Here is a 24,890-nt window from a genome sequence, read left to right as displayed (position 1 = left end):
GCAGAGTTGGATAAATGTTCTCTCATCAGCCTCTCTTTTATACTCTTTTATTCAGCTAGACATTTTACCAAAAAAATTCACAAAGATACCAGATAAGATTATACCAGCAGACGTCTGCTCATATCTTATAATGATTGTGATCACTTGATCATTTTCTGACTCCAATTTCAGAAAATCTGAAGAGCTTTTCGTTACTGCATGTAAGTGAGATTTATTTAGGCCATGCAACAGCCCCAGTCAGTTTCTCTGCCTGGGAGGAGTGAACTCATTTTCTGCAGTAACTGGAGCTTGGGGGCGGAGGGGTTCTGTGTCTGCCCTCCTGGAGAACGTAATCACAGCTGCTCATTTTAACTCCCCTTTCCAGAAGTTTCCTCGCAGTGCAGGACAGATTTCACACTGTGAAGGCCGACACATAAGAGGAAACGACAGACTCTTCTAAGGTAAGAGAAACTTATGAACTAATGATATAGCAGAGATCATGTAACAGGACAGCAGTGCAATAGTCCTTCCCTAAATGGTCTGAAAATAGTTGCAGCTCGGGCTTTAGAAATTGAAAACGTTCCTACATGTGAAACGAGGGATTAGGGTACTGTTTGAACGCTTCAAAGCAAACCATGTAGGCGGTAAATGTGTATTTAGTGTAAAAACTGCTGTATGTTTTGAATACTTAATGCACATTTGCCCCCACCTTGTGTTTGGTCTTGCAGGATTGTCTTCTGCTTCACTCACTCCCAGAAATAAAAGTACTTTGTCACTGGGGCGGTACCATCAAGGTACATCTTTTGTACATATAGTCTGTATCTTTTACCTTTAAAAATATTAAGTAGACCACTGATGAATCTTTAAAACTCACCCTAAAAGCTTGAGAGTTTGGTTTTTGTTCCTAAGAATGTTGGGTACAATACATTTTAGCACTCTTATTGACTTTTCATTTCAATGGCAGTTGAACTTCAGTTCTTTGCCTGGCTTTAATCTGTATTTTGGTGGAAGTTTATAGAAAGCTAGAAGTGGGATGTGTTTCCGTTATCTCTAAATCCTCAAATCCAGTCTAAACTTCCTGTGATTGGAGCACACTTATCCTGCACAAAACCATGAACAATCCTTTTCAGATCTGTGGATAAATGTATCTTATATGGACATCCTGCATCTTGATATTGTAGTCTTACTGTCACAAATCCCTGTCTTTTAATCCTTTTGATGAAGGGATGAAGGAGTAAAAAAATGTGTGCACAAATAGCTTCCTCAGCAATCACAGCAATCTATTTAGCTATGCTTTCATCACTGGTGTGTGTGAAAAAGGGTCTGTTAGATAAAAGATAAAAAAAAAAAAAGTGGTACATCTGCTCCTGTTTTGTCTGGAGTTACAGGCGCTGACGTGGCAGCTGTGTAAGTATCCTCACTTGATGTCAGCTCAGGCTCTCTGGATGCAGCGCAGCAAGCCTGTAATTACACGACTATGGGTATTTTAAATCAAGCTCTGCTCAGCTCAGGCCTTGGTGGTCAACTGTTAAAGCTACAGTAACCAAGCAAAACCTAACCACTCTAAGGCCTTAATAGCGACCCTTTAAATAAAGTGGTCCAAAAGAATAGCAAGATTAGAATTTTTTAGAAATAGCAAAAACTGTTTTTTTGTGGCATTTCATTGGACATCTTAAGGAGAGCCTCTCTTTGAAGATAGATCAGAAGATATGAAGATCCTTTGGCTCTTCTTGGTGCTTTTTGATAAGTGGTTAAACTAGTCAATCATTTTGTGCCATATAATAAGCAAAATATGAAACCATCACTTCTTTGAGAATGTGTGAGGGAAATAGAAAATCATAACTATTTAAGAATCTGGGGAAAAAGGAATGAAGAAAGAGAATTTTGTTTCAGAAACTTCAAATGCAACCCATGTTTCATGCCACTGGTTTACTTATGACTCTCCTGTAAGTGTTTTATAAAGACAAAACACATACATTCACATATTACATATAGTACATAATAATCATATATGGGAAATTATTTCTGACTACTTAAGCTTAATTGCTAGTGACGCAATGTCTCTATTAGCCTGTATTAGTCTGTCCTGTTGCTACTTAACACTGCATACTGTGCTAGGAGCCATTAGAATATTCTTCTTTTTTTTTTAATCTGTGAGGCGACAGAAAACTGCAGCTGTATATGGACAGCAAGCCTCAAATCATTTAGCTATAAAGCCAAATGTAAAGCAGATTGTAAGCAATTTGTTTTAACAAGGCACAAATGAAGTAGACTACAACATGAACCATAAATAAGCCATACTCAGGCCACCCCTAAAGGTGATTCCTCCTTTAAAGACCTCTAAAAACACTCGATTTAGAGGGGTCAGACTATATTTGTTGTGTTCAAAGTCATCAATCCAAGTCCACTTGGATTGCTAAAACAGACCAAGTTTGGAAAACACTCTTAGGCATGCACTGAAACTCGGTTAGGTAATGAATAACTTGAGGAATTCTTGGGCCATAGACTTTCTGAAGGTAATGTTTAAAATAAAGTTTGTGCAGATTTTACAGTATATCTGGTCTGTTTCTCCCAGGGGAACACAATCACATCTTGAGAACCATGTGGGTGAAAATCCTTGTGGGCCTGTGCCTGTTGGCCAGCGTCGGAGCAGACAAGAAGCTCAGCAGCCATGCCACAATCCTGGCAGACAACACCGCCAACCTGGCCTTTAACCTGTACCAGAACATGGCCAAGGAGAAAGATGTGGAGAATATCTTGATTTCCCCTGTGGTGGTGGCTTCCTCGCTGGGTCTGGTGGCTCTAGGTGGAAAGGCCTCCACAGCTTCGCAGGTGAATACTGTCCTCGGTGGGAAAAAAGTAAAGGCTGAGAATCTCCACTCGGGCCTGGCTGAGCTTCTGAGCGAGGTTAGCAACCCTAAGGAACGCAATGTCACCTGGAAGATTAACAACCGGCTGTACGGCCCCAGTTCAGTCAGCTTTTCTGAGGACTTTGTGAAGAACAGCAAGAAGCACTACAACTACGAGCACGCCAAGATCAACTTCCGTGACAAGAAGAGTGCTGTCAACGCCATCAATGAATGGGCTTCCAAGTCTACTGATGGCAAGCTGCCTGAGGTCACCAAAGATGTTGAGAAGACGGATGGCGCCATGATCATCAATGCTATGTTCTACAAACGTAAGTATTTGTTTCCATTGTATTTAACAAAAGTCAATGCAAAATTCAACTAATTGTTATCTCGTACAATCCCAATAGCTCACTGGGATGAACAGTTCCATCACCAGATGGTTGACAACCGTGGCTTCCTCGTCCATCGTTCATACACAGTGTCAGTACCCATGATGCACCGCACAGGTAAACATACAAGCCACAACGATATACCTGCTAATACACATGAATGCATACACAATGAAACAACTCATTTAACTTGGCCTTTCTCTATAAGGTATCTACGGCTTTTATGATGACACTGCCAACAGCTTCTTCGTCCTGGAGATGCCGCTGGCTCATAAGAAATCATCTGTAATCTTCATCATGCCTTACCATGTGGAGTCTCTGGAGAGGCTGGAGAAAATGCTGACGCGTAAACAGCTGGACATCTGGCAGTCTAAGATGGAGCAGAAAGCCGTGGCAGTCTCTTTACCGAAGGTCAGCATGGAGGTCAGCCACAATCTACAGGTAAGAATGTGCTCAACAGCTGCAACCACCATCACACCTGCTCCAGCAGTGAGGGTTCTTTGGCTGTCCTTCTGGGGGAACCCATAAGGGTTCTGTGTATAATCCTAAGAGAGAGGATTTCCCTTTCATCAATGAAAGCTTATGAAATAAATACTTACTCTTACATAGAAGAACTTCCAGTCTTGAGGGTTCTTTGGTTGTCATTCCTGGGGAACCCTTAAATCTTCTATGTATAACCCTCCATCAGAGAGTTTCCCTTTCTTCAGTGAAAGCTTACAAAATAACTACTTTACAAAAAAAATCAGGTATCTTCAGTTATATTTGGTTAATTCAGGTATTCGGTTGTCCCTCTGATGAACCTGTAAAGGTTCTATATATAACCCTATGAGGACTTCCCTTTTGTAGAGGATTTCAGATAGAACACCTTTAGGATGCTGAAATCACTTAATGATCCAAAGAACCTTTGAAGAAACCCTTCTTCTATGAGTGTAGGTTCTTTAGTAAACCATGTTGTTTATATTGAAATAAAGATTTTGAATCTTTTTTTTTTTTTTTTACAATTACAATCTTTTGCAGAAATATCTTGGAGAACTTGGTGTAACTGAGGCCGTGGATAAAACCAAGGCTGATTTATCCAACATCTCAGGAAAGAAAGACCTTTACCTGGCCAACGTCTTCCATGCCTCCGCCTTTGAGTGGGACACAGCTGGCAACCCTCCTGACACCAGCATCTTCGGCACCGACAAGGTGAAGAACCCCAAACTGTTCTACGCGGACCATCCATTCATCTTCCTGGTGAAAGATAAGAACACAAGCTCCATCCTCTTCATCGGCAGGCTGGTCCGGCCCAAAGGCGACAAGATGAGAGACGAGTTATAACTGACTTCAGTGCAAGTTTCAACTGAATTATATGGATAGCCTGTGCGCATGTGAGTGTGCTTGTGTGTATGAGTGTTGAGAGAGAAAGAGAGTGTGTGTGTGGCATTAACTTGAAACTTAAACAGCAGAGGACTGTTACCTCATTCCAGAAGACCATCTGTGGACCATCACCTGTGTGTTTGAGGCATGTTCTGTCCCAAACACACACACCGTGTTAGACACGAAACAGTGTGTACTCAGCCAAACCAATCCAACTCAGCTGAAAGTGTGCATTAAAGTTTTTTTTTAATGTTTAAATGTTTCCATTCAAACTTTTACAAAGTCTAAGGAAATAGGTGAAGAAAATGCAAATTTCCACTAAATACTTTTGTGAATATTCTGAAGACAAGTGTGACAAGATGATGTCATCAAAACAGTTCTGATGCTGTTCCAATATTGTTTAACCGCCCTTGTTGTCTTCTCCTTAAGTCTGTATCACTTGCAGCTTACACAAACTCAAAAACAGTGTAGTTAAAGTGAATTTTTGGCAATCTGTATGTTTTTTTTTTTCACATTATGTGCAAATTGTCCTACTGATTAGCTAGCTAGCATATTACCTACTTTTTACATTTTTTTCAGAGAGCTAGCACGCTCATTGCCTAGCTTGCTAGCTAACTAGCAGAATATATATCTGTTACTGTTCTGCTTTCCATTCATAAACAGCTTCATCCAAAATATTTGCTCTTTTGCAAAGGATATTGCATCAGACTGCAATGCCTTTTGGGTAAGTTTTGCTTACCCGTGGGTCTCCCTCGGGTATTCAAGGGCTAGCAAACTTCTCTTGACCTAATAAAGAAGTGGAGCAGCTCTCAAAATGGCAAAGGGGATTCCCTCAAGGGGAAGTCGAGAAGGGTGTGCTAAAAACAATATTGTAACAGGCACTCACTATGTCATCTGTTTTATTGCCTTTTCCTGCATTTGCTCTTTCTCTGTCTTTATTTATATGACTTTTACGTGATTGTCAAAGCGAGAAGGCTTATTTTTCTTCAGGTTAAAGAGTGTCAAAAGCAGGCAAAGTGATCCCATGCTAATATTAAGTATGATCTCCGAGGTACATCCTTTAACAGCATTCTCTCAGGGTTTTAGCTTTTCTTGTACATGCCTGAATGGCCTCGCTGACTGACACTATATGAAAGATGATCTGGGTTTGTGAAATAGCTCTCAGTATCTGAAGGAATTTACAAACATTTCACAAAGTGCACACAGAGTACATTCCTGTAGACCCTCAGATACACCCCCGTGTCTGGCCTGGTTGCAGTCCGCACTGAAAATGCTCCTCTGCACTAGAAAACCTGTGATTTACTGAATTTGTTGATCGGCCTAGCTATGAAATTGTTTTCAGATAAATTGTGTGTTCCAATTTTTTTTTCCAATAAAATCTGCACCACAGAATTGCTTTTATTGATTATTGATTTATATCTACAAGAGCTGGTGTGAAGCCAGTTAGCTGATGCATCACACAAATATGAACATCTGAATTTGCATAATGAAATATCACCGTTAAATTTAACTTTTTCGTAACACAGCATTAAAAAAAATTATTTCAACATCTACAAAACAAAAGCAAAATATTAACTTTTGACTAAGAACATTAAGAAGGTCTGGAGAAATTCTGAGAAATCTCTGAAAAATGTGTCCTGTCCCTGATTATTATAATGTTAACCTAACCTAAACCATAATTAGTAACACTTGTTATATTCTATTAAAAGCTACTCTGTGCCAAACACATTCTTATAAGCATAAAATATCATTAATAAAACACACAAGCATTAACTGCATTAGTTAAGTTACTGACAAAATAGGAGGCTAAAATTAAGTTCCCAAAAGGATGCTGACATCATTTCCTGCTATGCATCCTCATGTTAACCATAACAGAAAACCTGAAACAATAGACATGCAGGAAAAAAATCATATAAAGTATATTTCAATCTGGGAAACTACTTAGACCTATAAATGGTGGTACAGTAAGAAGCATATAAAAGAAACACAGCTAAAGACATACAAATACTGTTGTGTCATATCCTCTATATCGATCATCTATAACTTTAATATGGCTTAATAGGTGATTTATGGTATAGAGTGTGCAAACTGTGTGATAATAATGCATTAATTTGTTCATCTATAATTTTTTTAAAAAAGGGAATAGCATAGTATCCCCTGTATGTTAGGGTTCTCTGGAGTTAGATAAATCACTTAAATCACCAAAACTGATTTTAGATTTCAAGCCATTTGATGTATATATGAGCTAATGGTGGATATTACCACTTACATTACAGATTCGATTCATTTGTTCAAGTGAATCGGATCCTTGCGAATCATCAAGGATCCTTGCGAATCCGAATCGTTTGATTTAGATTTAAAGTAAAATAATCAAAGTGAAAGAAGGAACTTTGGAGAAGAAATACCAAAAGAAGGAACTTTGGAGAAGAAATACCTTCGATTTATTCATGCTTGAGAATCGATTTGCCTGAGTGACTCCCTTGAAGGAGTCGACTCCTTCGCGAATCAAGCTTCAATCGTTAACCGGATGAGTGTAGTTATGAACAGAGGTCTGGTGCCACCTAGTGGGCATGATCTTAAACAACAACTCCTATACAGCTGTACAATACAATACAGCTGTTTTTCAGTCAAACCTGAAATTAACTATAGATTTGGTGCTATTTAATGGTAAATAATATTTAAAACGTGCAATTTACACAACATCTAATCAATACAAGGCATGAACTATAATTTAAGAGTTAAGAGTTTGCTTCATTCATTTATTCATTAATTAAGGCCTATTGTTTTATTACTATGTATTCACATGTGTGTGTAGCATTAGTCACACACTTACAACAGGAGTTATCAAACTCTTCACAACTAGGAGTCCATTTCAGTGGAAAAAAACTATTCTCTGAGATTTTCATAGCCAGAGCTGGACTTTCTGCCTAAAAAGAGTTTCCATTTAAACTGATTTAGATTTGGAGTGAATGTAAGAGAAGGCAATTTTAGTAATCCTTAAAATACATAAATGTATTAGTTATTTCTTGACATATAGCTAATCACAATCCTAAACTATAATAATTTCATTATAATCATTATAATCAATATGCTTTTTAATAATTGTATTTCTTAATTTTGTATAAGAGAACCATGCTAATAGTGAATGTAGTTTGCTTCACTTTTATTTCCAATTTTATTTGTTAACCTGTGAAGGTTTAAGGTTTAATTGTTGTCTTTCTAAGTTGTGATCTGCCAAGATTTTACTTTTGTTTGTTTGTTTTTGGAATATTGTGTCCAAACGTTTGTCCAAAGAGTCCAAAAGTTTGGTTTCTGTCTTAAATAAAAGTTATATGTACTTCTATTTTACAGTTTATCTACAAACCAGAATTCCAACAAGCTCAAATGTTTGCATCTCAGTTGAGGTCGTTAGTTAATTGAATTTAATGTCATCAACTGTCTAACAACTTTAAAGAGTCAACATGATTAAGTCTTAATTAACTCATGAAAAATCCAAATAAACTCTCAGTTTGCTGGATGAGACAGTCACCCTAATTAGAAAATAGTGATCTTTCAAAGATTTAAAGATTAAACAAGATAAAAAGATATCAGTGTTTAGGGAAATCATTTACCAACAGTAGAAAATATCATTCAGAAAAGAAAGAAACAGATGCAAAGAGACCACCAAAGAGTGAAGAAAAAGCATTTTATTTATGTGATCACATAAATAAAATGCTTTGTTGATTTCATCATTTTAAAGTGAGAGTATGCAAACTCCAGCACTCGGCTGTATGAAAATCCAAACCCACAAAGCTACTGCTCTGACAATTTAATTTGCATGTAATCCTGTTGTTTCTTGGCATCTCCAATGAGGCACAGGAAACTGTCATTGCTGTGTGATTAGCAAAATGCTGTCTCCGTGCTTTCATTTACACTCTGGTGTCAAAGAGAGGCGTTAAATTGAACAGATGGGCCGACCCACTTTCAGTCACGCTGTGTTCTCAAGTATTTAAGGGCCATTAAAAGCAATCGCCTGTTTCATTGCAGGACAATGGCCATCCTCCTGGGAGGAACAGTTGCTGCACTTCTTGTTCTCCTTTTCACCAGAGTGAAGACGTGCCATCCCACGTGCCGGTGTGAGGAGCAAAGTTTCGGACTGTTCAACAGCTTCAGCCTGACCAAAGTGGACTGCAGTGGACTGGGACCAAACACAATTCCGGTTTCAATCCCTTTAGAAACTTCTTCGCTGGATCTTTCCTCCAATGGCATCCATTCTATCGAGGGCGCTGTCCTCTCTGGACCGGGATACACCACCTTGTCTAGTCTCAACTTGAGCAACAACCTTATCTCTGTCATGAATGGAAGTGTTTTCTCCAAACTGCACTATCTGGAGACGCTAGATCTGAGCTGGAACTCCATCCAGAAACTTGTTGAAGGTTTTTCAGGCCTTCCCCTTGCTGAAGTAGATCTGAGCCACAACTCGATTCATGAAATCAACCTGAATATGTTTCAAGTTCAGGACCATGGAAGGCCTCTCAGTGTGGATCTCTCTTATAACTTGTTAATGACAGTTATCAGGAGTAAACTTTCACAACCTCTCAACATACAGAGCCTTAATTTAGCAGGAAATGAGCTCACTTCTGTGCCAAGCCTGCAGGACATCTCTTTACGGTTCCTCACCCTGGATGAAAACCCCATATCGGTCATTGATGAACAGAGTTTTGCTGGATTGAAATATCTCATCCACCTTTCTCTAAGCTCAATGCCTGAGTTACACACCATCAAACCTCAAAGTTTACAAGATCTCCAAAACCTCCAAGTGCTTGATCTTTCAAATAACAATAAACTTAAGACATTGAGTGCAGAGGCTTTTCGTGGCCTTACATCACTGCAGGAGCTCAATTTGTCGAAATGCTGGGTCACGTCTTTGCCAGCCAACATCCTCCAGCTCCTCCCGAGCATTAAGAGCATTGCTTTGGGGGAGGGAATAAACTGTTGGAGGATCCAGAAGCAGGAACAATTTCACAGACACATCACGCGGAGTAAAGCTAATGCAGCTCTGATCTGCGATGTGGCTGGTGTCATTTTGTGAGATGCAAAAGAACAAATAAGACTTTTCGATAAAAGAAATAGTTTGTACCTTAGCTATATTGTGAATGAGTTACTAGATTCAGCGTACTCTTTAAAATATTCCTATACTCCTGTGTTTGACTAAAGCTCATAACTAAGGACCGGGATCCTACAGGACCCACCAAAAAGTCACAGTAGCAGACGTTTGCTTCTTTTTCCTGAAGATTGCTGGACAAAGAAAGGCCATGTTCATTAACATGAGAGCATATATGGTGCTCATGCGACACATTTACTGCTTTCATTTATTCATCTTCAGTAACTGCTTTATCCTGGTCAGAGTCATGGTGGTTTAAATGAGAAAGTGAACAATTTGAATGTAATTGAGAGAGGCTGCTATATAGCTGTTTATAGCTGCTATAACGTAAGTGATAACATAGGAACTGGTTTCACTGATGTTCCATATCGCTAAATGTAACTCTTAACAAAGAAAATTATGTGTTGTGCATGAACAAATTACAAATTGTAATCACTGGCAAACTGCTGTATGTGGTGTTATAGGAAAATAATCAACGTTAGGGTCCTAACATTAATGATGCATCATGTCAGTGCTTTAACCTTCTACAGCAACATGTAATATTCATGAGTCTTGTTGATGGATTTATTGTCATATTACCTTATACATAAAAGATTTGGCTCTTTTTTTTAACAAGTCAGACAAAGGCTCTTCTGTACGCAGAAACAAGGTCTTTTTTATTGTTGGCTGTGTGTGTGTTTTTCATGTAAGGCCCATTATTACTGCCTGGGTAGAGGAATTATCACATGAATCAACCTGCATATTTAACCCAAGGCCTTTAGAAAAGCGGCATCCACCTAATTCAAGAACAGCTCATACTGCTTTCTAGTATGTGTGTATCATTTTAATTACATTACACAGGTATATTTTGTTTCATTTTGTATTTTCAGATGTCAGTAGCCTACCAGAGAAAGGATTATAATACCCTTGAAATAAAGTGCAATACACTTAACACATCCAAATGCGTACATGTTTTTTCTCACTAGTGATCATGTTATGAATTCTTGCTTTGCAGAGTTCACTCAAGGCATTTATGTACGTCTTGAGATAAAAGATAAGTTCATAGTCAAAGTAGATCCTCGTTCTACCACAAGATACGGGATGTTTAAGATCTTGCATAGTTGGCCCCACAACCTGCCTGTCGTCAGAAGGAATACACATAATCCTTCTTACTGAGATCTTCAAGATACATCTCATTCCTTTGTTTGCTTTCTTTTCGCTTCTTTTTCTTTTTTGTTTCTTTTCCTTTCAGGGACCTGCATTGCATGTAAAATGAGGAAAATGTGATTTCTTCTTCATCTTCAGTAACCAGTTTATCTTGATCAGGGTGGCGGTGGATCAGGAGCCTATTCTGGGAAGGCTGGGTGTGAGGCGGGAACAGGCGATAGATGAGATGCCAGCCCATTAGTGTGCACCATGCACACACACATTCACTCATACCTAGGGGCAATTTAGAGCTGTCGATCCATCTACTGTTATGTTTTTGGTGTGTGGGAGGAAACCAGAGAACCCTGAGGAAACCCACACGTACAGGAACCAGAGCTCAGGATCAACCCTGGGACCCTGGAGCTGTGAGCTGCCAAAGCTCCCTGCTGTAAACTTATATTTCAGTCATTTTAAAGAACTTAAACATAATATATTTTACCATATTTTACTTGTGTTTATATTTTGTAAAACGACCAGCTGCAGTGTTATGACGCCTGGTCAAAGTGTACGGCTTTCTGATTGGCTACTCTCCCGAGTCCGTTAGTACACGCCCCGCCCCTTTGCAAGCGGAAGCCCCGCCCTCTTTCCCATCATGGCTCCTGCGGCGGACAGGCAGGGTTACTGGGGCACTCCGACCTCAACGTTGGACTGGTGCGAGGAGAATTATGTCGTCTCATTTTATATCGCGGAATTCTGTAAGTACAACACGAACTATCCGCTGTCTGTGTGTTTTTTTTTGTAGTCGCGAGTGCTAAATTATGTTAGCTAGCTAGTTAACGTTAGCAAGAGAGAGGGAGGAGGTCGGCTGGAACAGGAGCCTGGGACAGCCCTGACAACTCACCGCTAGCACACAAACTTCAACCGTAAACAAACACTCAGGCCACAAAACGTTCATTTTGATTATAAGAACGTGACACGGTGTACAAATGACCTGCGATATCACTGAGGAAGAAGACTGTCGGAGTCTAACTCGAGACGGTTCCACCTAAAACGTTAGATTATTGGATGAATCTCAAAAACAGTCTTCTTGTAAATCTAGGGCACTAGGTAGGGCACATAAACCATTATTTCCTACTCAGTGTAGTGTACTTGTATAGCGAGTGGAGAGCCATTTGGGATCACTGTTCAGAACATGTCTTTTTAAACTATAAAAATAGAATAATATACATATTTTTAAAAAGTTTAATTTAATTAGAGAATTAATCAATTAATGATTAATTATCATTAAATTGATTAATTGTCATTAAGTGCCCCTGAAATCAAAATTAGTTTTTCACAGCTTTTTCTTTGTTCCTTAGTGTTATGGACATAAATATGATAATGTATCTAGGAAAAATACTTTAAAAGATATTCCCATTTTAATTTTATAGTTCATCACTTCAGGGATTTCTATTAACATATTTTGATGACTCATCCTGTACTAGTCTTGTGTTTGTCCATTTAAATGCTCTGTAGATTGTATATGTCCCGCCCCTGTGGGCGTGTCTCGCTCTAAGGTAGCAGCAACTCATGGGTGGGTTTTTTTTGGCTCTGTGTCTTCCTGCACATTATTTCCATTTCCAGCGTCCCTTGTTTGGACTTCATTGATTTGGAAGAAGAAGGAATTTGTGCAAGTCGGTGGTTAGGTGACAGGAGCTTTAGCGGAGGAGTGTTTTAACAGCTCTTGGCTGTTCAGTGCCAGAATGTGGCACTCTACAATTGATCAATGACGCAATAATCGTCTAGGATATCGTGGGCAGGTCGATGAGGGCAGCCGAGAGAAATCCTCCACAGCTAAAAAAAAAAAAAAAAAAGCTCTGGTTAATGGAGGTGGGCAGGTCGGGTGTTGGGGTGTGGGTGATGTATCTCAAACGCTATTGGTTGTTATGTAAATCAGTCACTCTAACACGCAGTCACTCTGACTTATTATATTAAACGGAAATACATCAACATACGGAATCAAATCATGGCTCTCAAGCCATTTCATAATCTTCCATTAGTTTCTTAGGTAATGTTAGTTTGACTTTTTATCTGTAAAATCTTTTGCCTTTTTTAATAACACTGAGTCAAGGGGTCTGTGTGAGTGGCTTAGTTTTGACTTAAACAAGTGGCTGGAATGTGCACTGCTCGGTAAAACTGTCTATGTAGAGCAGGACGGGGACAAAAGACGTGCAGTGGCACTCTGCATTGCTTTGCATGAGCTGGCTCTCGGTATGCTTTCATTTTCAAAAGGCACAATAACCGACTAGTGCGTCAGTGTTTCATGGCAATACTGTGAAAGAGCAACTGTAAACATTAGAAAACGCACTGCTTGAATTTCTGTTGTTATATTACCAAGTGCTTTATGTATATATGGGGGATTTTGGTTTACATCCACATGTCCACTCAGGGATGGACAAATCATAAACAATAAATAATTAGACCACCAGGGAAATCAAAGCCTCCCAGTCCCATGTTACACTTTCCAAGAAGCCTAATTAACTCATCTAAAAAGCACCAATGAACATAATGTGCTCAAAGGTATGACACGCTGATTGTGTACATCAATAGAGATTTTAGAAAATAAACGAGTACTTGAACAATGGTGCATTAAAATCACTGTCACTGTTCTTATAGGTTTTTTTTTTCTCCTTACAGGGAACACAGTCAGTAACCTGATAATGATCCTTCCTCCCATTTATGGGGCGTTACAAACGTTTAAAAACGGACTTGAGGTCCGCTACATGTTGTCCTTTTTAGGACTTGCGGGTAAGCATGAACAAATCAGTACAGCTGTTAAGGAAATTATAGTCTTTATAAGTCTTTATAAGTGCTTACACCACACCACATAAAAGCTGCTGATTTCTCGAGATTGGGATGAATTTTCTATAATAAACAGCTTTGACAGTGGTGCAGCCGCAAACCACAGATTTATATTAATGCACTGAGTCTAATACGTTATCATTTCCATAGTAACAACTCATTCACATGGTGGACGCTCTATATATTCTAAGTCCAATAATAATAATAAACGGATAAAAAATGCTTTGTTATTTCTCAAAGATCATTGATGTGTTGAAGATTTCTGTAAAGAGATGTTTATTTAACATTTGTGGAAGGAGTCTCCACTGTCAGCACTTTGTAACAGTCAGTTTTCCAACATGGGAAAGAAAGGAGTTTAAGCATCACTGCGTTTATTTTCTTTATAACTTCAAGCGAGAGGCTTGTCAGCTAAGGACTGTTTTAAGTGATTACAGGAACTGACATGCTTCGGAGCACTAAATGTAACTATAAACAGATAAATAAAGGATGTGTCGTTCTTTAATTAGTAATCATCGCCAGATAGCTGTGGTATAAGAGGATGGAACATTTCAAGACGTGCTGTTATTGGAAGATAATCCAATTCCAACAGCAACATACCACCTTGTCATTTATTATTTTCCTATAACAGCATGTGCATCTTGCATATTCTTCTCGCTTTATTACTAACAGGTTACAGAAAGCGAGTGGACTCCATCCCTGTGTTTCAGCACTGTTTATCGACATGCCCTCTCCGTATCACGTACGCCACACAGGCGTTCACTTGCAGAACAACGCAAGGCGGGTTCACACACACTTGAGCTGGAAGCCAGAACAATGTAGTCAATGTGGTTATCTTGGCAATTTATACGCTCTGTTTGTTTTGAACTGTGGAGCTACCTTTCGCCTAGTGCATAATTTGTGCTCCAGATCCCCGAGGGCGTGTTTAAATACGGTGCAGGAATGTGAGGATAATATGCATGTGTGTTAAGGAATATAGCATGAGCATATTTTCTTTGCTGTTATTGATCCAGCTGTTGGCGTTGGTTCTTGGTGCTTCCACATGACACTACAGTATGAAATGCAGGTGAGATGAGCTTTTTCCTCAATCAGTATTTAAGTGCATCATCTTTTCCACCATGTAAGCAATATATATCACTGATGCTTTTCGCTCTACAGAGAGCCGTAACAATTATTTAGTGACTCTTCACATGCTTCTCTTCATCATGTTTTATCTTTCCAGTTGCTAGATGAGCTGCCGATGATCTACAGCTGCTGTGTCTTCGTTTACTGTTTGTAAGTCAATCTCGTGCTCGTGGATTCTTATATTTTTTCACATTACGCATGAATACTGCAGGTTAGTGTAATATAGAGTTACTCTGATTTGTAAAATCAACAATGTACATTAAGTGTTATGTTATTTTTTATATTCTATATTTACTTTGTCATTTATATATTTTATTTTTTATTCATATTTATGTATATATTTTAAAAATATTTTATTTATATATTTACATTTTGATAATTTATCTAAGCTTGCAATAATATTAGAAAAAAAAATGTAAATGTGTGTGACCAAGTTTTACTAAATCCACTTGACCAGCTAGTTCACTCAATCTCACTAGCAAGCTTTTAATAATAGTTATATAAGGAATAGAAATAAAGAATAATCTTTTTTTTTTCCTCAAATAAGACAGTATAAAAATGAGAATCTCTCTTCTGTAGTGTGTGTGGAAGTAAACTAAAAGTCCCACTTAGACTTGGAAGTGGATTGCACCATCAGCCATTAATAATATTAAAAATACTTAATGCAAATTGACCTTTTTTGCATTTTACAGATATGAATGCTTCAAGCAAGAAAATGCCGTTAACTATTTGCAAATTGCACTCCTCCTCTTCTTCAGTATTATAGTCAGTGTGGTAAGGCCCCTCTTATCTTTTAGTTTTGTATATACATGTGTATGTATGGATGGATGTAAAAACTATATATAATTTATAGATTATAATCTCATCCATCTTCGTGCTGTTTCACATGTAGGTGTATTTGCAGTGGAAGGAGCCGGTATTTCATCAGGTAAGCCATGAATCGGTTAACATGCTATTCATACTGAATGTTTTTTTTTTTGCCCTCTAAATTGAGTGGTGTAGCATAATATATTTTGTGCACTCTATTTAAGCTAAAGCTAAACAAAAATGTGCTCGAGTTCCCTCGGTGGTAGCATAACGCTAAAAAATCTCATAGCAGCCCTAAAAATGGACAACTTCCATTGCGTCAGTGTCAGTGTGAACGTGATGCTAACATTCCTACTACGCATTACAACAAGCTCTTAAACATGCTCAAGGACAAAAGTGTTGCACCCAAACAAAAGAAAAAGCGGACAGACTTGATGACATTGCAGAGCCGGTTATGTCTGAGGGCACGTGGCCAATGCTCGCTCTGATATGAAAGGCTGACATCTGAGCATGTAGGAGCTTAATCATGTTGTGAGCTTGCGTTTGTTTAGTCCTGGGTGCCTGGGAGAGCGTGAACAATCCACACACACACTTTCCTGGGTGCCACGTAGACAGTGCCGTGTCTACAATTAATACAATACCAGTTGACCTTTCTATTCTTTTCTCTAGGTCATGTATGCTGTGCTGGTGGCTTTCTTAGTGTTTCGGTCTGTTTTCATAGTCACATGGTGAGTATATGTTTTTGTGATGCTTCTTATTAACTATTATTAACCCCTTAAAAGCCGAGGAATCGTCAACAAGTCTTTCTTCCTGCTCCAGGGTGTATCCGTGGCTGCGTGCGCTGTGCTACACGTCGTTATCCATCTTCCTGTTGGGATTTGTTTTATGGAACATTGATAATATAGTCTGTGACTCTTTAAGGTAATTAATTATAGAATTATAGATTCTTGCACCTGTATTTATGTATTAACGTGCTTTAAATAACGGACACTGCATTTGTGATATTCTTTCAGAGCCACGCGACAGAGGCTGCCTCCTGTAGTCGGAGCAGTGACGCAGCTCCATGCATGGTGGCACATCCTGACAGGACTCGGCTCCTACCTGCACATACTCCTCAGGTACTCCTCAGGGCTCATTTCATCCCAGTGAAGTATGACTCCATTTTGCTTGCTTGGAACGTTCATAATTTTATTCTTTGTTTGATGATGCAGCCTCCAGATTCGGACAACCTACCTCAAGTACAGACCGAAAGTAAAGGTGAGTACTGCTTCAGTGATTTCATTACCTACTGAAGGAGTGGGATATCCATATGGTGTCCATGTTGAAGGACGTCATTCCTGCTGACTGTACTGCTCGTGTCCTGTGGCTCCAGACTGGAATGTCAGTGTGTTTGCACACTGAATCCACAGCTTCTCTAACTGAAGAGAACAGGTGGTCATTCAGTGTGCTCCGTGTCATGCACTGGATTGGACATTAGTCACACTGCTGTTTTTGTACTTATGCATCCTCCTGTGCTTGCTAGTTATGTATGTATCTCTGTTTGCTGTTTTTTTCTGTCTAATTACTTGATTCTCTGTACATCTACCTGTCTGTCTAGTTAACTGATTGTCTATATGTCTGTCTGTCTCTCCATGTCTGTCTGCATAACTGAACTTTTTTGACCATTTGTCTGTCTGTCTGTCTACATCTTCATTTAAGTTATTAACTCTCTGTCTCTGTCTACTTAACTGATTGTTTTGACTTTTTGTCTGTCTCTCTGTCTCTTCTTTTAACTGATTGTCCGTCTATCTGTCTGTCTGCATAACTGAATATTTTGACCATTTGTCTGTCTGCCTTTTCATTTAACTGTCTGCCGCTGTACTTAACTGATTGTCTATCAGTCTATCTGTCTGTCTTTTAATTAAACTGATTACCTGTTTGTCTGTCTCTCCGTCTATCTACGCAACTGATTTTTTTAACCACTTGTCTGTCTCTTTGTTTAACTGTTTGTTTGTCTGTCTCTCTCTCCATCTGCATATGTAACTAATACATTTGACCATTTGTCTGTTTGTCTTTTCATGTAAGTGATTGTCTGTTTCTGTATCTTTGTACGTCTGTCTATCTGTCTGTCTACTTAACATATTGTTTTGAGCATCTGTCTGTCTCTTTATTAAACTGTCTCTCTCCTGTTCTGCAGTTCTCTCTGTCTCTGTCTACTGATTGTCTGTCTAATTATGTCTGATTATCTGATCATTATAGAATGATCTATAATTTAACTGTCTCTCTGCCTGTCTGTTTATCTGATAACCTGTCTCTCTGATTATCCACTTGATAGATTTTTCAGTCCATCCGATTCTCTAATCATTTCATTCACTTCATTTGGTTCATCATCTCATTCTTTGCCTTTGCAGTTTCTGTGTGGCCTTTGGCCCGTGCTGCATGTCGAGTCCCAGAAGATGAGTTGAAGGTGCGTCGAGGGGATGCACTTGGCGGCGGATCACAGAGCTCGGACGCTGCGAAGCCCAGCCACTTGCCTCCAGCCCAGTCGGGGAAGTGAGCAGCAGCTGGACGTACCCACAATCCCCTACTTCGGTTTGCTGATTGTAGTTTGGAAAGACTTTCCCTGCTGCGGGAAAGGCTCCGGTTGTGTTGATTAATCACTGATTAGATCAGAGCTTTGGGGAAGGAGACAGCACACATGCTTTATTTTTGCACACCACTGACATATTTTACCATCCGCTGCCACACACACTCATGAGGGACTAACCCTACACTCACACTAGCGAGCAACAAAACAAAACAAAATGTGCGAAACAAATGTATGTGCAGACATTACGATAGAAAAATAAAGCTTGAAAGGAAGTAGCAGAGATTGGTTGTGCCTCTGGTGAGTGCACTTTGCTAGTGCAGTTGGCTTGCTTTGCTAATCTGCCAGTGACACTAGTATAAAGCTTAGCATGTAACATGTAAATCAAACTGCATAAAAAAATGATGTGTATAAATCATATAGTGGGATGTAGATTATTCATTTTGGTGTCTATCATTTCTCATTGGAACTAAAGAGACTTGTTGCTCGCTAGTATGAGCTTAGAATCAGTGGGTAGTGGATGGAGATGTCAGTGTGTGATTTTATTTTATTTTTAATATATCTACATAGGAATGATGCAAAAACTTATGATTGGCAATCAATATCAATCAATAATATCTAATCATTATCCGCCTAATCACTAATATATCTTTCAGCTGTACTGCATAATCATGCTACATCACTATTTTTTAAAAATAAGAATCATGTTTTGTTTCATGGTCTCCTTTATGGCTGTCTTTGTGATTTAGTTTAAGCCGTCTAGCGTTTTTTTTTTTTTAAAGGATTATAGGGGCTTGAGATTGGGGAGAGCTTCACGGTAATAATATGGAAAAAGTCAGACTGAAATCTGGAAATCAACTGCAATTGATTTTTTGTAATTTATTTATTTATTTTTTTTTGAGAAACAAAACTGTATTAGATGTTTCTTTTGGGTACTGGATCCTCATCTTTGAAGGAATTGACTGAATGCATTAATTTCACATTGTGCTACTGTGCAGAAATACTGTAAGCTACTTTGGTAGTGTTTTCTTAACGAATGTAAGGGCTTTTGTTTTATTTCGGTTAGGGATGCATCGGTACTGATATTGGTAGCAGGTATCAGTCAGATATAGATTTATTCATAAAAAATCAGCTGGCGTGGTCGTTTAAAATGAGCGCAAGGTGGTGTGAATTATGCAGTCAGGAAGGTATTCATATGAGAGCACTTCATTTCTGTGAGCACTGAGACACGCCTTCTTTCCCCTCAGTCATCAGCACCTACACTTTGCACAAGTCAAGGTGCAATTCACGGCTCTTGTTTTTAATGACCACGTCTGCTGATGCTACACTGTTACGCCTTTACAATCTGTATTAATGAGATGCCATAGCATCTTAAACTTTAAACTCAGCACAAAGAATTCATTTCAAAAAGCACACAGCCGCAACCAACGTAAACAGAGCTGAATAAAATGTTCCCTGACTCCCCTGATGGAGCAGTACTAAGTGGGGTACTCATTTCATTTTCAGTATTGAGTATTCAAACTCTTTCTCTGTGTGGAAAAAAATGGTATCGATGCATCCCTAATTTCAGCCTGTGATGTTTTTTGCTTCTAATCTGTGATGACTGTCATTAGTTTTTCTGTAATAATTATCGTTATTTTTAATTTTTATGCACTATTCATTCCCATCATGAAGAATAATTAGAGTTTATTGTCCTTCTAAACTCTAATTATATAATATATAATCTATTATATAAATAAGGAAGGATTTTATGAAGGAATGATTACCAGTGAAGTGACGTGTAATTGCCGTGGGAAAAGCAGACAAATTAAGAAATCTATCCATTTCATCATTCTTCTAAATACTAAGGAGCACATGATATCATTTGGAAAGTAATTTAGGAAAGGAGTCATTTGTCAATTGTCAGTTCTCTACTCTATGCACAAACATCATTTGCTATTTTTATATTTTGGGAATCCTGACCCACCATGAGCTGCACATCTAAAGGGAATCATGTTTAATCTCACTTTCCTGAGTAGCACAGAGCTTCAAAAGCACTAACTGCACGGTGCCTGTTCGTACAGCAGGCTCCCGTCTTACCTCCTGCTGAAATCACGTTCAGTTACTTGAACTACCAGTGTGAATCGTTGGAAATTGTGGAATAGATATATATAATGTCTACGTTTTTGTACTCGTACAGTGAATATTGTTACCATGGTGTGTTACGTGTATTCATCTGTGTGTCACTATGTCACTATATGAAGCTGCAGTGTAACATAGAACATTTATTCCAACTGAATTGCTGCTTTGGTTAGAGTGGACCTGCTGATATCAAGGGTGCCTTAGATTTAGTCCTAGTGGTATATTACCACTAGCACTTTATGTTACCATATATTACCTTACCTTGATGTCTTGGATGTCAAATGTTAGTTTTCGTATGTGTTATTCTCATCCTCCTGGTGGTGATGTCGTATAAGGCAAAATGAACAAACAACGAATTACTGCCAATACTGTTTTTGTGCCATCTTGTGACCACCTTATTTCCTTCCGTAAAATCACTGAACGTATCATGTTGAAACCACTGCACAAGTTCCTGTCTGGAAGCATTACATGTTTCCTGCAACTGCTGATTGTTGAGTCATTTCAGAATTATGTAATTAAAGTTGGTGTAGTAATATTGCGGTGATTCTTTTTGATTAATTTTCAATTTAATGTTTTGCAATTTGTTCTCACAACAGCCTGAAAAAATTATATTCATTAAGCACGGAGCTGATTCCTTTAAAGGCCCAACCATGGTACTTTTGCAGTCCTTGCATTTCCCACCCGTCTAGTCACAAGCACAAACACTTTAAAATAAAACCCATCTGCAGAACAATATATTTCAAGATAGCATGACCCATAGGAACGCCTGTGCCCCTGCACATTTATGCAGTTATCCAATCAGCCAATCATGTGGCAGCAGTGAAATGCATAAAATCCTGCAGATACAGGTCAAGAGGTTCAGGTAATGTTCATAAACATCACAAATATCAGAAGGGGAAAAATCAATCTCGGTGTCCTTGAGCGTGGCATGACTGTTGGTTATAGATGGGCTGATTTGAGTAGCAGCAGATTTCAGAAACTGTTGATGTCCTGGGATTTTCACAGAACAGTCTCTAGAGTTTACACAGAATGGTGTTGATGAGAAAGGACAGATGAGAAGAGTCTTTATAGTTACCTGCAGAATGGGATCAAGTTTAACTGAGAAGAAGAAATTCAAACGCAAGTTTTCTGAGTATTGTAGGTATTGAGCTGCAGTTACACATATGAACACCAGGGGGCAATTGTAATTGTAATTGTAATTGTAATAGTGTGCACATAGTTTCAGAGGGACTTCTTTCAGAAACTGTGTCCACCTACACTACTGTAAACTGATGACATAAATGAGTCACTTCTCTCCAGTGATTCATGACTTAATAAGTCACAGTGACACAGTTTACCTTCCTACATCATCAGGGTGTGAGCTGCAGCTTCTGTCCACATGAAAATCAAGAACTTTTATGAGCCATTAAACAAAGAATCATTCCAGTTCAGGTTAGTCCAGAATTCCTACATGAACCCGGCATGTGGTTTTGATATACTTGACACAATATATTGTTTTGGTACATGCTGTATTTATTCTTATGACTTAAAGTATTATATTATAGCCTGAACTATTTTTTCCAACATGAAATCTCATAAAGGTGCACAATTCCTGAACTCAACATACACAGCATCCACTGCAGATGTTTTTTTAACTTTACATATCATCATCTGTCCACATAATGTTGCACTGAAATGAAAATTGTTGGCCGAAACTGATATTCAGGGCACTCTGGAATAAAAAAAAGCAAAACTGTTATTAATTATATATTTATATATAATATTTAACACTTGTGTGTACTGTATATAGTATATTTGCATAAGTTATCATTTATCATGCTTTTTATAGTGTTGTTATAGTTTTTTCATAGCATTGTTTCTAATTCTGGAAATCTGATTGGCCAGAAGGTGTTGATTAATTTTCTGTAACAACAGCTCTGGCAATAGTGCAGGTTTATATTAATGCACTCGTCCTAATACGTTATTATTTCTATAGTAACAGCTCATTCACAGACACTTGTACGGCGGACGCACCACATAAATGGAATAAAGATCATTGATATGGTGAAGTTTTCTGTAAGGAGACGTTTACTTAACATTTTGTAAGGAGTCTCCAGTGTCAACGCTTTGTAACAGTCAAGACATGAAGCTGGAACTTTAGTTTTTCCACCATGGAAAAGTTTTCAGGATGCTTTCTGGTTTCTTGGTAACATGACAATGTCTTTTTTGTCTTATTAATTTCAAGAGCAAGAAAAAATGGGAGGCTGGTGAGGGAACAACTGTTTATATCTGCTATAATGTAAGTGATAACAAGAACTAAATTGTTTTGTGGACATTTCACAAGATTAAATGTGACTATAAATGGATAAAAAGTAAAAACATGTCATTCTAATTGCTGTTATATAAGAGGAATAAAACACTTTGGGATGTGCTGGTATAGTAACTTCAGCAGCAGTAACTTTGCATCGGGCTGCATCACACTACCCTGTCACTGATTATTTTCCAACAACCGCAGGCCCCCATGTGTTTTATTCCTTACATAACATCCTTTCTGACTTTGTGATGATGTGATTACAACAAACTTGTGTGACATTACTGAAAATGATTTTCGCTAGCTAGTGTGTCAATTATTTGTATATTTTTTTTGTAACAAAAAACCCCAAGCCTGACATTACTTTGCTGATTAATAATGAGGCAAAGAGCAACAGATCTGACAGGGAGAACTGCTGCTCCATCCCGACCTGCCAGTGAATCAGTCAAAACATGTCAATCACATGTTAATCCTTTTGCAAGTGAACAGGAATGTAACTATTGAAGCACAACACTGTGTACAGCAGGATTTCCCACTCGAATCTTGGGGAAACTGCTCTCATGCCTCAGGGTATCTGGCTCAGTCTGGGTGTGTTAGAAGTGTGAGGGAATAAAATGTGGGTGAGTTTACTATTTACACTGGTGCTAGATTGTTTTAATCTCAAGAATGTGAGCTTTCCAAGGAATCCTAAAGGGAACGTCTGTTGAGTACACTTTGTAGTATCTCCAAGTAGCCCAGCATTTGAATTACACTGTTTTCTGTTTTAGTGAAATTTGTCTCTTTAGTGATTAGTCCAGATGATTTGTGTGGCGTTTGACCAAGAACATAGGGTAACAAGGTTAAAAAAAAAGTTAGTTTTAATTTCAGGTTGTCTTTAAGTTACGTTTAAAATCTAAGCTAGCTGTAGCTAACTGCAATGATATAGTCAGTGATCCAGACAACATTTTTTACAGTTAAAAAAGGAATGTCATTTTGAGATATAGATTTTTATGTGAGGTTATGAAAGACTAATTGTATTTGCAACGCCTATGTGCGTATGTGCACGCTACTTAAAATTCTCTTTTGACAGCATCAGCTGTTTTCAGAAAGCCAGTGTTTACTTGAGCATCTGTCTTTACAGTTTGTACTGGACTTTGCCTCACTTACTACTTACTTTAGAGGTGATGTCTAACTTCAGATATCAACAGCTATAATCAGGTTTGGCCGTATCACATGAGTCAGTCCCCTGGATGACAGGTTTGGGAAAAATCCCTTTACACGCCTACTTCCTACACACACTCATCAATGAAGTCAACACCAGACCAGACATGTCTATGTTTGGATCCTCTTTTAGCCTTCAATGGATTATTAAAACATAAAAATGTTGAGATAACATATCACATTTTCCATTCAGGTCACGCTGTACATGAAAATAATAAATAACTCTATGTACACTCATTGGCACTTTAATAAACAGTGAACGTGACTTTGATCGTGGCAGACGGGTTGGTTTGAGTAGTTCAGACAGTCTCAAATGTTTACACAGAATGGTGTGAAAAACAAAAAAGCATCCAGTGAGTGGAAAGGTCAGAGGAGAAGACTGTCAGACTGGTTTGAGTTGACAGGAAGGCTACGGTAAATTAAATAAGCACTCTTTACAACTGTGGTGAGCTGAAAAGCCTTTCAACACATTAAAACTTGAGGTAGATGGGCTACAACAGCAGAAGATCACATCAGGTTCCACTCGTGTCAGCCAAGATCAGGAATCTGAAGTTGCAGTGGGTACAAACTCCCCAAAACTGGACATTTAATGGTTGGAAAAAGACCAGGCGACATTTTTCCATTCTTGAACTGTCCAGTTTTGGTAAACCTGTGTAGTAACATGTACCTGTTTCAGATTATCTTTCAGTTTATCTTTGTATTGCTATATCGTCACTGATACAAGCTAATCATTGTAATAATGTTTGTAGGTAATTTGTCAAATGTCGTTTTTTTTTTTTTTTTTACTACTGAAAACACTGAAAAAAAAATATAGTGGTTCAGTAGATATGACAAAAAAAAAACAAATCTTTGATTTTGCCACAAAAAAGTAAATTATTAGAACTACTAATAATTTCTGTACTAAATGAATTCATGTAAACATGCAGCTAAATTGCGAAGTGTATATTTTACTTACTTTTCACAAAACTAGAAAAAGTAGAAATGTTTTCTTGAACCGATTGCATACTAATGTGAGGGGTGTGGTTTTTGAACTTGATTTGCATATGTTTATGCAGAACTTTGTACTGAATTAATTTTGAGCATTATGGATGGTTTGTTT

The 24,890-nt window shown here is 38.4% G+C and overlaps 3 protein-coding genes across 4 annotated transcripts; all 3 read left to right on the top strand.

Annotated features, from left to right (window-relative positions):
* The first annotated feature begins 283 nt into the window (after nt 1-283).
* serpinh1a (serpin peptidase inhibitor, clade H (heat shock protein 47), member 1a) lies at nt 284-5,968 on the top strand. 2 transcript variants are annotated; one of them, XM_026943961.3, is made up of 5 exons: nt 284-440; nt 2,555-3,157; nt 3,236-3,334; nt 3,426-3,658; nt 4,235-5,968. In XM_026943961.3, the coding sequence occupies exons 2-5, from the start codon at nt 2,581-2,583 to the stop codon at nt 4,535-4,537; spliced, it is 1,212 nt and encodes a 403-aa protein (XP_026799762.1). In that variant the 5' UTR covers nt 284-440; nt 2,555-2,580; the 3' UTR covers nt 4,538-5,968. The 2 variants fall into 2 exon arrangements, with proteins under 2 accessions (XP_026799762.1, XP_053097508.1); XM_053241533.1 differs by lacking the exon at nt 284-440 and adding an exon at nt 460-773.
* A 2,624-nt stretch (nt 5,969-8,592) lies between these two features.
* On the top strand, nt 8,593-10,650 carry LOC113544923 (tsukushi). Its single transcript, XM_026943996.3, has one exon. The coding sequence runs from the start codon at nt 8,607-8,609 to the stop codon at nt 9,645-9,647; it is 1,041 nt and encodes a 346-aa protein (XP_026799797.3). The 5' UTR covers nt 8,593-8,606; the 3' UTR covers nt 9,648-10,650.
* An 808-nt stretch (nt 10,651-11,458) lies between these two features.
* On the top strand, nt 11,459-20,838 carry acer3 (alkaline ceramidase 3). The gene is made up of 11 exons (XM_026943949.3): nt 11,459-11,599; nt 13,521-13,631; nt 14,696-14,748; nt 14,905-14,957; nt 15,500-15,581; nt 15,700-15,735; nt 16,284-16,342; nt 16,434-16,535; nt 16,628-16,732; nt 16,826-16,871; nt 18,005-20,838. The coding sequence occupies exons 1-11, from the start codon at nt 11,497-11,499 to the stop codon at nt 18,056-18,058; spliced, it is 804 nt and encodes a 267-aa protein (XP_026799750.1). The 5' UTR covers nt 11,459-11,496; the 3' UTR covers nt 18,059-20,838.
* Nucleotides 20,839-24,890: the final 4,052 nt, after the last annotated feature.

The sequence above is a fragment of the Pangasianodon hypophthalmus genome, chromosome 17 (genome assembly GCF_027358585.1).
Source record: "Pangasianodon hypophthalmus isolate fPanHyp1 chromosome 17, fPanHyp1.pri, whole genome shotgun sequence".
NCBI lineage: Eukaryota > Metazoa > Chordata > Actinopteri > Siluriformes > Pangasiidae > Pangasianodon > Pangasianodon hypophthalmus.
Note: the sequence above shows the minus strand (reverse complement) of the source record. Positions and strands in the feature narration are given on the sequence as shown.

Excerpts from the sequence above, each read along its gene's own strand:
- serpinh1a (XM_053241533.1), top strand. The coding sequence starts at position 671 with ATGCACATTTGCCCCCACCTTGTGTTTGGTCTTGCAGGATTGTCTTCT. Across the intron at positions 3,158-3,235 it reads CAATGCTATGTTCTACAAAC|CTCACTGGGATGAACAGTTC; the intron begins GTAAGTATTTGT and ends CAATCCCAATAG. Across the intron at positions 3,659-4,234 it reads AGGTCAGCCACAATCTACAG|AAATATCTTGGAGAACTTGG; the intron begins GTAAGAATGTGC and ends AATCTTTTGCAG.
- LOC113544923 (XM_026943996.3), top strand. The coding sequence starts at position 8,607 with ATGGCCATCCTCCTGGGAGGAACAGTTGCTGCACTTCTTGTTCTCCTT.
- acer3 (XM_026943949.3), top strand. The coding sequence starts at position 11,497 with ATGGCTCCTGCGGCGGACAGGCAGGGTTACTGGGGCACTCCGACCTCA. Across the intron at positions 14,749-14,904 it reads CACTACAGTATGAAATGCAG|TTGCTAGATGAGCTGCCGAT; the intron begins GTGAGATGAGCT and ends TTATCTTTCCAG. Across the intron at positions 15,582-15,699 it reads TCAGTATTATAGTCAGTGTG|GTGTATTTGCAGTGGAAGGA; the intron begins GTAAGGCCCCTC and ends TTTCACATGTAG.